Source organism: Coptis chinensis, chromosome 4 (genome assembly GCF_015680905.1).
Source record: "Coptis chinensis isolate HL-2020 chromosome 4, ASM1568090v1, whole genome shotgun sequence".
NCBI classification, from domain to species: domain Eukaryota; kingdom Viridiplantae; phylum Streptophyta; class Magnoliopsida; order Ranunculales; family Ranunculaceae; genus Coptis; species Coptis chinensis.
In genome coordinates, this window is record NC_141459.1 from 71498919 (window position 1) to 71517650 (window position 18732).

The 18732-nt window shown below is 38.1% G+C and overlaps 1 protein-coding gene across 1 annotated transcript; it reads right to left on the reverse strand.

The window, feature by feature from the left end:
* Positions 1-14350: 14350 nt before the first annotated feature.
* Positions 14351-18476, reverse strand: LOC147504654 (receptor-like serine/threonine-protein kinase SD1-8). The gene is made up of 7 exons (XM_086557446.1): positions 17058-18476; positions 16026-16172; positions 15717-15904; positions 15437-15647; positions 15092-15329; positions 14854-15004; positions 14351-14767 (listed from the first exon to the last, which is right to left on the reverse strand). The coding sequence occupies exons 1-7, from the start codon at positions 18337-18339 to the stop codon at positions 14456-14458; spliced, it is 2529 nt and encodes an 842-aa protein (XP_086413572.1). The 5' UTR covers positions 18340-18476; the 3' UTR covers positions 14351-14455.
* Positions 18477-18732: the final 256 nt, after the last annotated feature.

An 18732-nucleotide genomic window follows, 5' to 3' on the forward strand; every position in this document is an offset into this window, starting at 1 on the left:
TTTAACCAACAACTTACAAATGAGATAACTACAAAAACAAACATAGAATATCAATTCTTTGTTTCACAATATATAGAATAAGAATTCGCAATACGTCTTCGTATTATTAAAAAATTGATAGCATGACATGTCCAGTAGCAATTACCTCTCAATTATACCTCAATATTCTCAGCATTTTGAACGCGGAATTGCTCCCAAAGTCTTGCTTTATGAATTTCTACTTTCGTTTGCTGTACTAATCCTTATGAGATGGAATGTTGAGAAAGAGCTGAAGAAGTTGAATTCTGAGAAACATTGTAATCGTTTTTGTTGTTATTTCTTTTCCTTCTTGAATGCTAATAATAATACATTCGTCCAAAAAGTGTCAAAAATTGATTTAAACAAACAATATAAGGAATAAGATAAATAATATAAAAAATAAAAACTCATAATAAGTTTGTTATTTTTTAGACTGTAGATGCTAACAAAAGTACAGAGAAGTGGAGAAGCTGTGCTATGATTAAAAAAATATACCTCAATATTCTCAGCATTTTGAGCGCACAATTGGTCCCGAAGTCTTGCTTTATGAATTTCTACTTCTGTTTGTTGTTCAATGATGATTATACCTTTAACATAAAAAATAAATGGTAATCGTACCTCAATTGATTAAAGAGATGTAGTGAAGAGAAGTTAGAAAATTATTGCTATTCACATATTGCTTCAAAATTACTTGCTCTGCTCAGTCACAATGCGGTTGAGTTACTATCTAATTATCTATGATTAAAGAACTACTATAATCAATTGAGAACAAAGAGGGTACCTGTTTTGTCCATTGTTTGAAGACGTTCTTGAAAAAAGAGTTGAACTTGGAGTGCTTTTATGGGAGTGCTTCTCTTTTACGTATTTGTGAAAGGAAAAATAGGATTTTTTTAATTATTCTAAAAAATATTGGTACTTTATGTTTAAATTATTATTTTTTCGGTGTATTTTGTTTATTTCATTTGTCATTGTTTTTTAAGTCTAACGAATGGTGGGTTGTTTGAATTATTAGGATTAACAACTATCTTAACTTTGATGTATAAATTTGTACTTATTAGGAGTTCTGATACATTAGTAGATTTAAATAGTAGGTTAAAATGTTAAATAAGTTTCTCGGTGTAAATTTACTGCTTTGAAAATAAGACATATTGTAAACATTTGTCTATAAGCTTTCAAATGGGCTTTGAAGTAGGTTATGCTATCTTGGTTTGGTCATTGGTTATTCGTTTTAGGCATGAACTTCAGTGAAATCAGAAGACTTCTTTTGTAATGCTGTATTTCGAATAGCACATTAACTACGAATATTTTCGAATCTACAAAAACTGAACCATCTCCAGAAATTCAACCCCCGTTTCAAGTGCCGACGAAGAAGGATTCAAACAGGTACGGTTTCTCTCTCGAATTTCCAAGCCTTTTAAATTAAAAACACCTCTCTAAATTATGATTTTCCAACTAAACTTTATAGAAAGAGCCAAGAATTTGGGTTAGGGGGCAAGGTATATGAGGGGCAGTAGTACACTATCCTCAAAAAAATTGGAGAGGCGAGCCTTATACATTAAGAAAATTTTCCACTGATTGTAGTGTAATTTAATGGTTTTCGAAATTGTGGGGGGAGCCGTCTCCATCCTTGGTAATAACGTAACAACACAATTCACAGCACTGTTTAATGTTGTTGTTGTTGTTTTATTTGATTTTCCCTAGTTTTTTTAATTTTTTTTTTGAGATATACTCCATTAATCCCTCGCCGCGTCTTTGATTGATTATTACCGCGCCCCTTGGTCTCTCTTTCTGTCAATTGACTAATTGCACATAGCCATATATAATAACCCCCAAATCAAATTCCATTTAAGTTAGATGACACGAATCTTAGTCTTGACGTCCTAATCTTGAGCTGATGTCTGATGCCAAACTTAAACAAAAAAGCAACCCTTATTTGGTAATTGGTGCAATCCTTTGTTTATTTATTTTTATTGTAATCTCTTATCATTTACTTATTGTCTTAATTCTAAGACCTTTAACTTTTTCATAATTCAGGTCTTCTTGATTTCTTGTCATTTCTAAGTTCTTACTGTTTTGTTTTTGTGTTGATTCTAAATGCTTAACTTTAGGAACGGATCCAACATAACCAATAGATGCTCTTTTGTCCTTTTACTCGTGTATTTACAATTTTGCATGCTTAAATTCTTGTACCTCCCATGCAATGTTATGTTGTACTTTTCACACAATAGATTAGATTTAAAAGTTTTTTAAAAAGTGGAAGGAGAATCAATTCAGAATTCAAGATGGCTTCCTGTAGTTTTGCTTTTCATGTATCGTCAGCTCAAAGAACCTCCATCTCTCCCAACCTCGATGATCTAAAACTTCTATCTCTCGAAATCTTGGCTGTAGTGACCTAGACTCAATTTGTTGGTTCCACCCCGAGATTGGCCTTTAGTTTAGTATCCATGCGGCTTCCCTTGGGAATCACATGGGTTAAATGCCCTTTCCTCTCTCGCCTCTAGCTTAAAGCAGAATAAACTAATTTTTTTTTTCAGACTTTCGAGAGTTAGAACATATATTACTTGGTCAAGGCGTAAGATGGAGCAGCTCTACTTTTATATTTCTTAAAAGTGGTAGGTATTTACTTGGTGCGTAACTTATTTTCGGTCTTCAACGACTTATATTGCCTTGACTTGAGGAAGATGTGAATGAGGTTATTTTTGCCCTTCCCATGGCCCTCTCTATCAATGAGGCTAGCTCACCCGATGCTACTCTTCAACTTCGAAGTGTTAAAGTTAACTCACGCCGGAGAGAGGGCAAACTATTCTTGATTCCATAAAGAAGATTATTTGTTTGAAGTAGGGGCCGATGAGGCTAAGCTCACCGATGCTACTCCTTGACTTCAAAAGCTGTTAAAGTTAACACTCCCAGAAGGGCCAAATTGTTGTAGATGCCTCAAAGAAGATTAAATGTTCGAAGTAGGACGTCTTATATCTAATTTACTGTAACTTGATTTTTGGTAGTGCTGGGCTGCTGGCAATAGAAGAATTCAAGAATTCTGTTGTAAAATATGTTTAATTTAAGGTCGTATTTTGTGTATAGTTATTGGCCTCCATATTTCTGAGGAAGCTTGGGGACTACGTATCAGAGTCTCACCTAAAAGTTCTTTGCACGGCTTGTTATGTTGGTCACTTTGTCATACTATGGAAATTATATTTCAAACCTTTCTATAGTTCTGTCCACTTCTTGTTTCTACTCTTGGAGAAACCATTCTCAGAGGTTGGATTGGTTCAATGAATTGGCTGTCAGAGTTTTATACAATGTAGCTTGAATTTTGGCTGTCAGAGTTTTATACAATTTTGGTTTGAATTTTATACAATGTGGCTGTTAGAATTTTGACTTGAATGTGGCTGTCAGAGTTTTGGCTTGAATGTGGCTGTCAGAGTTATATGTAAGAGTTTTAATTTTGGTTGGCTGTCAGAGTTTTAATTTTCGGTGAACTCTGTAAACGAAACATTACGCTACTATCAGTGAATATAAACGAAAAATGCCAAAGAAGAACGCCATTTTCCTTTGTAACTTGGGTTGTCAATCAATGGGGCATGCCATTTTCCTTTGTAAGCAGGATTATGTTTTGTTGGCCTCTTCCACTCACCACAGCCAGGTGCTGTCTCACACTTTGGGTTTCAATATTTGGTGCCTCCCATTCACCATCCCAATCTTCAGGCTTTGATGCTTCAGGATCATCAACCTCCTCAGGCTCATCATCCAACCACCCTTCAGGTTTCACAGCTTCTTCATCTTCAATTTCCATTGGTGCATCTTCATCGGTCGCCCGGTTTTTTGCATCGAATCGGGAATCTTTTTCCGCTCATCCCAGTCCTCCGGCTTCTTGTCATCGTGGTCGGGGAATTGTCTTTGCGAGGGATTAGTCTTTGGCTCAAAATCTTCACCGAAAGAAAGTTTCTTTGTCTTTTTCTCCTCCCCATCAATCAAAATCACCAACTCATTCTTGGGTTTAGTACAGTGAGTGTAAAGCGTGTGATAGTTTGTCAGATGGAACGGATGGGGGAAACTTGAGATGGTGCTCAACATACTCCCCACTCTTGGGGTTCTTGTGCTTAAAGATGAAATGCACCTTGTTTGTAGAACCACATTTATCTGGTCCAAAGTACTACAGAAGAAATATATGTTCTAAGTTTTAGTAGTTCTAAGTACCATAGATATTTAGTAGTACTAATAGTGGCATCACATTCTTATCACTACACTATGTCAGTATCATCTTTTAATATCCTGTTTCTATTCTATAAACATTATGTTAAGACAATGACACTGACCACAACTCACAACTTCATGTTAGCATGCTCAATGCCAACATACATTTCAGTTCATGCTAGAAAACAGCAGGAAATATGAGATTGATCAAACACGATCAACCACCTTTTGCGTTATGTACGACAATGAAGGCAATGGCAATGGGTGGTGACTGTATAATCGATATTAACGACAATCCCATACTCTGGGACCTTATCACAATGAGAAGGTGGATCTACAACAACAATTCTCAAGCACGCATAAGAGGCATAGCATGTAGCATTGACCTTGGAGACTCCATTGCGGGGTAGTTGCGAACGAACCGCAAGAATCATTTAATTTATCGTCAACCTGAAAGATAGAACTCTCTCAAGGGGAAAAATGGAGACCGATATATATATATAACTCTCTCAAGCATTAACCAATAAAACTGAAAGATAGAACGGTGTCCATTAATGAAATTGGAACTTTAAAGACCAACGGGCTAAAGGTCTAGAAAAATTTCAAAAATCCTTGAAACTTACGACCACTAAAGCGGATCGAGGCCATTTTCCACCGGATAGCGGTGGATGGACGATTCCTCCCCGAAGGTTTTAGAATATGTCAAAACACATCGGTCTGCAGACAAATATCAGGCAGCCTAGTAAGCGGGGATACGCACATGAGTGTCGAGGTCTAACTCAACACGGTCGGCGATACGGCAAATATTGGAAAACTTGGGGGCTGAGCATAGTTTTTTTTTTTTTTGCTCGGTTAGTACACCGGTATGCGTCGGGACACAACAACAAAATGGTACATAGTTGTTTCATTAGCAATAACTTTGTCACTATCAATCACATTCGACCTAAAGCAATCGTCATTTCGGATCCCCTCCCCCTCTTCTCAACGTTTCTTTTTGGTTCATTTTAATCTTATGGTAAACCGCCTACTTATGAACTAAACCGCCCATTGAACAATTAGTCGACCAACTTATCTTTCCAAAATCACGCCCGTAATATTCAACCCGTACATTAGGATTTTGATTTTTGAAAGTAAGTCCCGAGGATGGATACTTACATATTATACATTGGTAAAACACTCACGGTTTCCTTTAAGCCCGCATATTGGGGAAACTTTTCCAATCATCTCCAAGAACCCGACCGATTTGGAATTGCGAGCAAAGACACCGGTGGCGGCCACATCGGGATTCACCCAATTTGTTTGGACACTTTCAAAATACCTTGGTAACAACTTCTTGAATTTTGGGAACTCTTGCCATTCCTCATGCCGGAGAACCTTATCCACGTCCATGGCGGTTATACCGGCTTCTTTCAAGTAGATCTCGAAAGGTTTTTCGGTCGTTTTGGTCAAATGGTTTACCAACCTCTCAAATGTCGATCTAGTAAGTGTGAAACTCAGCGTTTTGTGCGTGCGATGCATAAGGGGAAAAAAGGCAAGTTGATTTCAGTTGAGTGATATACATATGTGTAGGACTTGATGCATCGAAGTAAGAACGAGCGGGCTGATCTCGGTTTCAAATACAGATGAAAGTTCTATTTTAGCTTCCTCACCGCTTGGCAAATCCTTTGGCAGGATAACATGTCATTTGCAACATCAATTGCCTCAGTTCTTCTAATGTTGGTCACAATGTACTCCATTGAGGCATTCTCAAAGTCCTACCAACCCAAGAAATCAAGGTATGCATTCATTTTAACTTGATCAAATAAGATATTACCTTCTTGTAAAGACTGTCAAGAGCATCGAGTAATAGTATACCCAACTCTAAACGTCGATACCAAAAGACTCTCAATTCCTACTAACAAAGACTATGCATTAAGCAGTAGTAAAAGGAACAACAAAACCCAATTCCACATTCAAAGAAAGAGTTGATTTGAACTTCCATTACAGAGGCGGGGAGCAAAGCAGCCCTTCGACATCTTTTCGCAACAGCAGTTCCCCAACGGTCCACTTCCAACTCCAACTTAAGTCAATTCCACACTCAACTCATAAGGCGATGCCAATTGCTCTTTTCCCTCAATCGAAGCGAGAATGGACCCAAGACGCCACAACAGAGACAATCGGTAAAGGTTTCAACACTCGGGGTGGTGGTGGAGAATTGAACTAACAATAGTAACGATCTCGAGGCTTCAATTTGGTTTTTCTTCCTTAGAAACGCCCGCCATCTGCCGAATCCGCGCCGACCCTCGTCTTTGGTTTCAAAGAAGATAAGCAATATTAGATCCAATAGCAGCAACATAGCAACTAATATCCATATAATAACTTATCACCTTCAGATTTAATCCATGAATTATTGTTCTGCATATTGGGTTTGGTGTTGAAGAGAAGTTTGGGTTTATTCTTATTAGAGCTTTGTAGGTGAACCAATGTGAAGTAAAAGCACACTCGCCATTTTTTTTTAGTAAAGGCACACTCGCCATTTTTTTTTTGTGCTTTGAAAACAAAATGTGAAAATGGGTGATGTGATTTTGAGAGAAAGGAGAAGATAGGATTTCGGATGTGCAGGAAGAAGAGATTTGAGGCGAGAAGAATGGGTTTTTTTAGTGTTTTTTGGTCCTGATTTTTAGGAGAGATAAATTAATTGGGACTCTTTTTTTCTCTCCTGAGTTCTTGTGACTTTTGCTAATACGCTTTTCGCCAGTTTTTTCTCCTTTTTTTTTCGTGAGTAAAAAGGGTGACTTTTGCTAATACGCTTTTCGCCAGTTTTTTCTCCTTTTTTCTCGTGAGTAAAAAGGGTACTTAAAATTTGCATACGTGGACACCCTCAGAGAGCAGGAAAAGGGACTGCTATTATATATATATAAAGATTCATGAATACATTCTACATTCAATACACAATATCAGTCTAACTATCAGTTGAGTAGCAATTCGCACCTTTCTACTACTAGGCAGTTTCAGCATACTTTCTGTATTTATCCTTCACAAGCCCATGATAAATAAATAGCCCAACTTCTTATATGTCCTTATATGCCTGGTAAAATCCTACAATGTCAACATTGTTAGTTCAGGCAATAATGCATATCTTTGGCTGTTATACACTCTTATCTCAATTGCATTGATGTGGCTATAGATTAATGCTCGTGCTCTCTCTCTCAAACATATCAGTTTCTGCATGTTGGTTCAGACATTTCTTATTGGGTGTTTCTCACCTCTTCTCTAGGTTGCCTACCTGTGGCTATGGATAGCTCGTGCTCTCTCTCTCAAACATAGCAGTTTCTGCATGTGGGTTCAGAGCTTCCATTGGGGGTTGTCTTCTTTTTAGAAACAGTGATTCTGTTCTTCTCTCAGCTCATATTTGACGTCTAATGCACGCCTTTTATGTGGAGATTTTTTCCCTGCAGAGTTGGGTTTCAAATCTTGATAAACTCTAAACAGGATTTTGCTGAGTTTACTTGTTATGATGACTACATTAATCTTGACTTTTTCTGTCTTAGTGAGGGTTATGAGCTCAATGGGTAATGATGGTCTGAGTACAAAGGTAGCCATTTGGCGGATTAGTTTCATAAAAAGGAGATTATGGACAGATTATGGGGTTTTATGTAAACAGATGGACTTGTATGAATGGGTAAGCAATGAGGTGGCGTTGATATTTCTTTGAATGTGGAGGGATTGTGGATGCATTTGGGCTGTATAAAAGGATATTGGCAGCTTACTGGTTCTTCACAATTCTTCAACTCGAGATTCCTCACTTCCTTCTTTACATGAGCCCTACCACACACAAGTTTCTGTCTTCCTCCAAGCACCCAAATTCTGTGGAACTTCTATCTGTGGAATTTGCTGCCAAGATGAAGATGCCTTATACAGATCCTCCAATGATAACCAGCTCAGAGAAAATGAAGAGTATATATGTAGGCCATAAGAAGTCCACTCTGTTTGGTCGTGTTCTGGATGGAAGGCTGAATATGACCACCATTAAATCAGCTCTTGAAAAAGCATGGTACCCTTTTAAGATTGAAGACATGGTTTTGTACAAAGGTGAAATATATGAAATCAGGTTGGAGTCTCAGGAACAGGTGGCTGCAGTTCTGCTGGGGCAGCCTTGGATTGTAGCTCAGCACATTTTTCAGATTATCCCATGGATGGACTTCTATGAAACCAAGGAGTTAAATTTCTCAAAGTTTTATGTTTGGATGCATTTACATAACTATCCTGAGGTATATTTGGACAAGGAGATTATTGAGGGGAACTTGATGGAATCTGGTTATTTTGATATGTCAGATCTCAAATTTCTGGAGTTGTATCCTAAGACTGAATCGCACCCTAGTTGTGTTCGAGTTAAAGTGGTATTGGATGTTCATGCACCAATTCCCCCTGGCTTTCTCATTCCGGAATCCATCAATGGAGTTGACTGGATATCATTTGGTTTTGAGTACCTCCCAGTTTTCTGTTTTAAGTGTGGCTTCATTGGACATCATTTTGCCGCTTGTAATGTAACTAAAGATAGTCATGGGACTGAAGTTCGAGTTTCTCCAGGAGGACAAAGGTTTCAGTTTTACTCTTCCAAAACTCGCTATGTTCCAAAACCCTTTGGAGACCGAATTGTTTATGGCTTCTCCTTGTTGTTTACCACTGATCTGAACCAACCTTTTCTTCCGATGATCACAAATGTCGCTGACTCCTCGGTTAATTCAAAGCGCATCAACACAACTGCTGAACATTTAAAAGCTCCCATGACCATTGACATATCGTCACCTCAATACTGCGCATGATGGCCCTAGCAATGAAACTGGATGGCAAATTCCACATGATCACTTACCTCTTGCAGTGGAAGCGCATAACCCTGGACAGCTGGGTTTTTCAACTCAAATGGATTTCAATAATTTTCATCCTTTGCATGAACTGGAATGTCCGCCTGGATTTGCTCAGATATCAACTGATCCTCAGAAGCTTCATTTCATTGATTTGGCTCAGCTACATAATCGGGCTGTTCATCAAGAGGATTACTCTTATAAAAGACAAGAGATATCGCAAGGGGTTGCAGCCAAGGATAAGATGCAACAAGATGGGGAGACTGTCAATGAACTGGTTGAAAGTTTTCTTGAGGAGGATCGAGAATCAAGAAGGAAAACTCCTATTCATGTATGTGAGGTGGAGGTTGAGCGCCCTAACATTTTTCAGAAGAAGAATTCATTGGGGAAAGGAAAAAAGCTTCAGTCGGTTAAGGGTTCTGGCCGTAAGCAGACCCCAAAGATTCCATGAGTCTTCTAGCTTGGAACAGTCGAGGGAGTGGCCGACCTTCGATGATGGAGGAGCTGAAAAAACAAATCAAGGATGTCAGGCCTCTTTTTAGTTTTATTATGGAAACTAAGTGTTCTGTAAATAAAGGAGTCAGTTTAATTAAAAGATTAGGGGATTTTGAGTCTTTTGTAGTTCCAAGCCGGGGGTTATCTGGTGGTTTGTGGATCTTTTGGGATAACTCTGTGGTTGTTGAAGTTTTGATGTCCGACTCTTGGTTCATTCAATCGTAAAATATCGAAGAAAAGTGAATGGAGTACATGAAGGTTTCTTTTGACATGTGTCTATGGTAACTCTAAATCTTGTATTAGGAGATTACAGTGGCCTGTTCTTTCTTACTATATGTTTAAAACCCCAAATAATGAATCATGGTTGCTCATGGGTGATTTTAATGAAATAACTTGTCCGTAAGAAAAATGTGGGAAAAAACTTTTAATTATCCCAAAGCGAGGAATTTCTTGGATATGATGGATAATTGTGAGTTTGTTTGATTTGGGTTTTGTGGGTAGTATTTACACCTGGACAAATAGACAGAATGGGAGGCATAGAATATGGGAACGAATTGATCGAATGATGGCAAATGAAGGTTGGCGTTCAAGATTCTCTGGCTATAGAGTTCATCATGTGTTGGCCACCAGTTCTGATCATAAGTTTCTGATTCTAAAGTTGCTACAAGACAGGGTAACGGTTAGACGACCGTTCAGGTTTGAAATAATGTGGGTGCAACATGAGGGTTGTCAGGAGCAGATAAGAAATGCTTTTCACAATGAAGTGCGAGGTTCTCCTTCTTTTGTCTTATGTAAGAAGCTGCAAAACTGTCAAGAAAAATTAAAATGGTGGAATAAGCATGTCTTTGGTGAGGTGGAACATAAGTTGGACTGTGTTTTACAGCGGCTGAGTGAGATTCAAAGTTTGATAGAGAATGACAATGACACAGAAGATTTATTCAGGGTGGAGAATGATTTGATACTGGAACATAATGATATACTGGTACAGAAAGCAAATCATTAGAGGTGAAAACTTGTCTAGATTGGTTCAAATTTGGAGAACATAATACAAGGTTCTACCATAATATGGTAAACCGTCGGCGACAAAGGAATTATATACACTCTATCGAGGAGATAGAAATGGTGGCATCTTAACCGAAAGGAGACAGATAGGTGATAGGCTCGGTGAATTTTTGAAGACACAATGACTACTTCGGATCGATCTTATGTCCGATTTTCAATGTTCAAGCCCCATCTCTTGCGGAAGATGAAAAATCCAACTTGTTAAAAGGCGTGACTACTGCTGAAATAGTCACTGCTCTGAAGCATATGAAGCCTTTTAAATCTCCAGGACCGGATGGATATCAGGCATTTTTTTTCCAGCATTTCTGGAATTTGGTGGGGGATCAAGTAAGTGCGACAGTAAGGTCTTTTTTCCTTTCGGGCTCTTTCTTCCTGCAGCTAAATCATTCCTTCATTGCTTTAATTCCAAAAATCATGAATCCTTCACTCCCGGAACATTTTCGGCCAATCAGTTTGACAAATGTGGTTTACAAAATCATTTCTAAGATTATTGTCAATCGACTGAGACCTATCCTGCAAAGAATTATTGGTCCTTTTCAGACTGCCTTCTTACCCAAGAGAAGTATTCATGACAATGTTTTGCTTGCAAATGAATTTTATCATAAGATAAGAGGGCATGGGAATAGAAAAGCTAAATATTTTGCTCTGAAGATTGATATGCAGAAAGCTTATGATAAAATTGAATGGAGTTTTCTGAGGGTGATGCTAACCAAGTTTGAGTTTCCAGTGGACTGGATTAACAAGATAATGTTTTGTGTTCAGAATGTTTCTTACTCTGTGTTACTAAATGGTGCTGCACATGGTTTTTTTAAGCCATCCAGAGGACTAAGACAGGGTGATCCCCTTTCGCCCTACCTTTTTATTTTATGTTCAGAGCTACTGTCTTTGAATTTCTTGAAAATGAATAGAGAAGGGCTTATACATGGTTGCAAGTTGGGGAGATTTTCTCAGCCGGTAACTCACTTAATGTATGCTGATGATCTTTTAGTACTGGGTAAGAGTGGATTTGAAGAGCAGCATCATTTGAACAATCTGCTAACGGAGTATTGTAAAGTTTCAGGTCAGACTATCAATAGAACCAAGTCACAAATAATTCATCACCCCAAATTGCATAGAAGGTTTGTTTACTTTTTGAGAAAAAGTTTCATGATGTCGTCTACTTCTGTCCTGCCAATGTACTTGGGAGTGCCAAATTTAATAGGGAAGGGTAGAGTTCACAGGTTTAGTCCTCTTCTGGAAAGATTTCAAAGGAAACTGGCCGGATGGAAAGCTAATTGTTTATCTAAGGCAGGCCGACTCACTCTGGTAAATTCTGTTTTATCTTCGCTGCCTACTCAGATGATGTCCTGTACAATTTTACCTGCACAGATACTGGATCGAATGGAGATTATCAAAAGATCTTTTTTATGGGGCCATACACCAGAGACAAGGAAACTACATTATTCCCGTGGAAGTTAGCATGTATGTCAAAGAATAATGGAGGGCTGGGAATCAAGGAACTGCAGTTACAAAATTATGTTTTATTAGCAAAGAAAGGATGGGATCTTCTGAATCCAACATCATTATGGGCTCATCAAATGAAACAGAGGTACTTTCACAACTCCAGTTTCTTGAAGGCGGAAGTCAAATCTACTTCATCAGTTGGAAGAGGATCTGTGACACACGAAAAATTATCAATGCTGGTTCTGTCTGGAAGCTGGGGAATGGTACTTCTATTAAGGCATGGGAGGAAAACAGGATTCCACATTCTGAGGAATTGCCTGAAATTACTCAGAAACCACTTGATTGTCCTTTTCACTTTGTTTCTGACTTCATTGACATGGATACTAATACATGGGATTGGGAGCAGTTAAATGAATTTTGGCCTGTAGAATATGTGGAGAGAATTGTTTCCATACCTTTAACACCAAATGAAAAGGATACTTTGATCTGGAAATGGGAGGATAATGGCGAATACTTGGTGAAGTCTGCATATGATTTGCATTCAGTTGATTACAGCAACAAATACTTTGGATCGGGATAACAATTTTTATAAACAGGTTTGGAAGATGAAAGTCTCATTCAAACAAAGATTTTTCTTATGGCAATGCTTGCAAGGTGTCGTCCCAACAGCGGATATTTTGGCATCTCATCATTTTCAAGTTTATCCAGAATGCACCATGTGTGACAGCTTTCCTGAATCTCAAACTCATGTGTTTCTTTGAGTGTTCCTTTTCTAGAGCTATTTGGTGTGGAACAAATTTTAGTGGCCTCGTGGATCAGAGGAATATGAATGTTGGCAGTTTTAAGGACCAGTTACTGAGTTTATTAAAATACATAAGGACAATGCAAAACGGGGAAGTGCAGTGCTGCTATTTTGTTGGGGTTTTGTGGATTATTTGGATCACGAGAAATGATTCAAGGTTTCAAGGTAAGCGTCTACATCCATCTCGATACATCAGCAGAGCCTTGAAACACATACAGATGGTTATGGAAGTCATGTTCCGTCAGAAGCATAAGGAAAAAATGCTTGTTTATATTAAATGGTTTCCACCCAATGAAGGCAGGGTTAAACTGAATACATATGGGGCTTCGATTGGGAATCCAGGACATGCAGGGGGAGGATGTATCCTCAGGGATTCTGCGGGTCGTTTTATAATGGGAGCTTCGATACCAATTTTCTTCGCAACCAGCAATGAGGCGGAATTTGTAGCTCTATTATATGGACTTCAAATTGTGGTCGAAGCGGGATATATGAAGGTGGAGGTAGAAACAGATTCTCAATTGCTATATAAGGTTTTAAAGGATGAGAACTTGCACTGTCATTGGTTACTAGCTAGAATTATTTCTCAGATTAAGATAGTGCTGAGTAACTTCCAAGAAGTGCACTTCAGTTGGGTTTATCGGGAAGCAAATGGTGCTGCAAACGCCCTGGCATCGCATGCAGCGGATCAAGTAAAGAACTTTCGTTTGTCACGGCAATCAACTGTACACTTTTCACCTGGACCTGCTCGAGACCTGTCTTTCTTTCCGCCTTTCTCGTCTGTGTGGTGGCATCAGCCGCCAATGATTGTACATATGCAAGTTCTTTATGATGTTTTAGGATTATGTAAAGTACGTTCGATCTAATAAAAGATTAAATCTTAACCAAAAAAAAAAAAAGATGAGAAAATAACTGCAGGTCGATTATATATCACTGGTCAATGTCGATCAACCTTTTTTTCCAAATGCCACCGCACATTCTGACCATTCCATTAAATATATATTTTCTTTATACTTCTAAAATATTGTGAATATCTTATGTGTAATCTGTATAAATCTTTGAAATGGTTTTCTAGCTATTTCAAAATGCTATCAATCAACAATGTCAAAATTCATTGAGAAAAAGTTGATGATAAATCTAGAGTCTTAGACCATTAGTCGTGGCACTACCGACGAGACAATTTCTGTTTCACGAGTCACGAACTCAACAACTTCTCTTTTAATTAATTAACCTACTTCTTAAAGCTTACGTAATATTGAATTTATTTTGTTTTCATTTCATTTTTTATTTAGGAAATCAGGAAAGCCGCCACAAGCCAAAGTTCCTGATTTAAGGACTTTAAAGTTTTAAGTCCATACAAGGAACGAATTACAGCACAAGGACAATGGTCAATCGGGTTGACCAAACAAGGCGCCACGACATTGAGGATTTGAGGCTTCTCAAGTGCAAAACTGGGTCGTTCACTGTACTTCAGTGTATGTGTAGAATATTGTCGAAGTGCAAGTCCTACACTTTGAATTTGTTTTGCTAGGTAAGTGCTACACTTTGATTGTTACTAAACGGTTTACATATAAGTCTCAGTTAAGCGGATAAAAGTCCATCATCTAGGTTCTACCATTGTGACAGTCAGCTCATTTACGCTACATGATTCATGTTTACTTGACGATGATCCTTTTTCACTAGGAGTGTTACTTACTAGACAAAATCCAGGTTGTTTTGGTTGCGGCAACATCGCTAAATCACTACTTAGCATCAAGACCGCAGATGACATAGTCGGTCTGTCTTCTGCCCGTTCTTGAACGCACAATAGACCGACTTGTATACATCTCAATATTTCTATGGGCGTGCATGTATCTTCCATTGTTTCGTCCGTCAGTTCCAAGCCTCTTCCTCCTCTCCATAGTCTCCATGCCTAAATCCATTCCAACTTATTAGTTTATATTTCCAGGGATGAAGACAACATGTCATTGTAGAACTTGATGAACTTGATGTACTTACATATCCAAGAAGGTTAAGTTGCTCGCTTGAGTGATAAAATCCCCTGTTTTTCTTACCAGAGATTATCTCCAAAACTAAAACACCGAAGCTGAAGACGTCAGATTTAATGGAGAAATGTCCGTCCATTGCGTACTCGGGAGCCATGTAACCACTGCATACCATGACAGATATTAGACATGGCGTAAGCCGTAAGGGGGTATAAAATGTGAATCATAAAGTATGTGCCAAATTCTCGTACTATGTTCCAACCACACGTTTTGTGTTCCCATCAGTTTCGTCACCTCCAAAAATTCTTGCCAATCCAAAGTCTGAGATTTTGGGGTTCATTTCACCATCTAGCAGTACATTGCTTGCTTTGAGATCCCTATGCACAATTCGGAGTCTAGAATCTTGGTGAAGATAAAGTAGTCCTCGACTAATTCCCGTAATTATGTTGAAGCGCTTCCGCCAATCCATTAACAAGTAATTTGCTTTATCTGAAAGTTCATTCATCAACAACAGGAACTCCAACATTTCTTGTAGTTATAAAGAACTAATGAAACGAATCCAGACCAAGCAAAGAATCAAAATGAATCAGACTAACCAAAGAGAATGTAGTCCAAGCTCTTGTTTTTCATATATTCATAGACTAACACCTTTTCATTCTCTTGAATGCAGCAACCTAAAAGTCTAACGAGATTCCTGTGTTGAAGCTTAGCAATTAAAACAGCTTCATTTTTGAATTCTACACATCCTTGGCCTGAGGTCATAGATAATCTCTTCACAGCTATTTCTTGTCCATCTTCCAAGGTACCCTGTTGAATCGCGTTTTAGCTTGTTGTAAAGTTATTTATAATCAAGATATACACTAGAATACATGTCACCTTATAAACAGAACCAAAGCCACCTTCTCCGAGCTTATTCACATCAGAGAAGTTCTGTGTAGCGGTCGTTAATGTATGGAAATCTAACTGAAGTAGTTCGATGTCAGACTTCTTTTCATTCGAGTAGCTTCTTGTAGTTTGTTTAACCGCATCAAATGGTGGTGCTTCCTGGATTTTCTCCCGATGAACTGATTAACAAAAATCTTTAGAGTTAACTGTGAAATGTTGAGCATGCTTATTAAAGGGAAAACAAGATGTTGTAGTGCAGGTTTATGCCCGTTTTCATATATGAGATCTGATTTTCTCTACCTGTTTCTTCTGTTGGTCTCTTGGGTACAAATTTCAGTATATTCTTTTTCCAAATGAAATAGACACTTGCTCCTATCAAGATACATGTCGAAATCACCACAAGGGTAGCTAGCATCATTTCCCTTCTCTTTTCCTTTGCATCATTTTCTGATACAATTATAATTGAATTGTGAAACTCAAATTAGAAAAAGGAAAACTAATATCAGTATGCCCATGAAAATATCGAGTAAGAGGAACACTGATAAGATAAAGGCAGAGAGAACACAAAAATAAATTTAATAAAGACAGATTTACGTGGTTAAATAGCAGGCAAGGTCTATCTTTTTCTTTCATGTGAATGTAAGGTAATCACCTTGAATGTTACACTACATCAGAAATAGACCTTCGGACTAAATGTACATGTAAAACTGATTAACCCCACTGGTTACTGTCTTTCTAAACTCTAAGCTTATCTTGTCTGGCCTTGACAATCATATTAATAGTTTTGGCAGATATTGTAAGATGGTGAGCAAACTGGCAATAACCCATTTCAATTACTATCTAACTTACTCCCAGACATACGAGGAGTTGCATCAGAATATTCATCAATCTTCTACGTATTAAGAAAAGTCTGACTATTAGTAGCCAACCAAGACATAACGTGAACATTGGCAAGCTGTTTGCTTCCGGCATTACACAGCACAAGACTGCCATAATATTAAAAGAAAACTGTGCATTTCCCACAAAGTGGTTATGACCACATTGCGAAACGAAAATACACATCTACCGTCTAAACTACTATGGCATACTGCCATACTCCCATTACACAACGATTAAAAAAGCACACAACCCAAAGAGAGTTATTTCTCATAAGCAAAATTAAGATGGCCAGTTCACAAAACGGAGTGACGGATAGAAACAGAGTTGAGGGTTGGTGACTTTTGTATGAATGTAGCAATCCGTGATCTATCTCCAGTGAGGAGCCGAGAAAAACCATGTAAATCTGGAATCCGAATAAAAAAGATAAAACTTATGATTGAAAAATATACATACCTACTTGAGAAGCCCCAACTCTGACAAACAGATCCTGACCTCCTTGGGGAAACTGCCTGAGATCCTTAAAATTATCAACCCAAATAACACAGCCAGTTCCTCCATTAGTAATCTGATGACTAGCAAAAGCTTTACAAGAACAGTTGCTCCTACACTTGTCTTCACATTCCTTTAGAGTCATATTGATATTGACAAATGCTTGTGAAGTATCGGGTATTTTCATCTTTGTGTATTTCAAGAACCCATCATTTTTCTTGCACTCATATCCAATGTCCTTAAGACAACCACTAGAACCATCATTCAAGTACCAATTTTGGGGATCCTTAGGTACATAACCATTCAAACACTTGCAAAAAGGTAAAGCATTCATGTCACATATACCATATACACCACACTCCATGTAAGTGTCACATTGGTCCCTGGGAACATACCAATATAGGTTCCACTTTTGATCTGTATCGAGCCATGTATAACGTTCAACCACACCCGAATAGTTCATGACTGCTCTTGAATAGATAGATTCGTTCTTGAGAGTATATGAGTAGAATATCTCATCCTGGTTTGAAACAAATCTGAAATTGAAGGTGTAAGATTGTGTCATCCCTGATACACCACTAAATTGAACACCATTCCAAGACCCACTTCTATATATTGGTACTAATCCTTTATACAGAAAGATTTGTGGAAATCCATGTGGATCAATGTTGAAAGAGTACTCCCCAGGTGAAGGATCTTCGGCGTTCTTCCACGACGTCAAAAATATATTCTCACCCTTTCTCAAGTCCCATCCAAACTTCATACCGGGTAACAAAGTATCAGTCGGATGATCAAAACTCTGATATAAATAGTCTCTAGGATCATAATCTGCTTCTTCTCTAATTACAAGGTTTCCTGTATCCAGTAACTGTACAACTGGCCTATCTACCTTGGATATATTTGACGACCAAAGAATGGATTCAGTTTCATTTACAAGAATAAGATTACCTTCATAGCTGATCTTGAGAAGTCCAGTTGAGTTAATAAGTGGATTATCTCTATTTGCAACCCAAACTACTGTACGAGGTTGAAGTTGTTTGTACCATATTCCTAAGTAACGATTCTTTGAACTGCCCGGACTAAAGAATCCGAACTCAAAACGTTCCTTGGCAGAAACTAGTGTTTCACCATCTTTGATTAATTGTGTTGGCGTTAATGTATCAACTGCAAAGGAAATTTGGAAACAAGAACAAAGTAGTATGAGGTACATAAGAAAGCAAAGACCACTACTGGAGATATTTCTCATTATCTCCACACAGAGCTTGAAGGATTTCTTTCTATTCTTTTGTTTAGGACATCCTGAATTGATTACTACTCACTATTAGTTGCTAAGATGTTTCATTAGAATGGTATTATTGTTAGGCAAATGGTAAGGGCATCTCCAATGGGGGTGTAACCCGTAGAGAGTGGAAATTTTACACTTCAAATATCAAAAAACTCTCTCCAATGGAGGTGCTATACCGTAGGTAATAGTGTATTAGCTAATAGAGAGGGTGGGGAATTCCCCCTCTCGCTATTAGTTAATAAAAATCCGGGCGACACTTTCGACGGCGTCCCGAGTGAAAATAATTTTCGGACGTCACTTGAAGTAACGTCCATTTCTAATTCTAAAGTAATTTTTTAACTTTCGGACGCCATT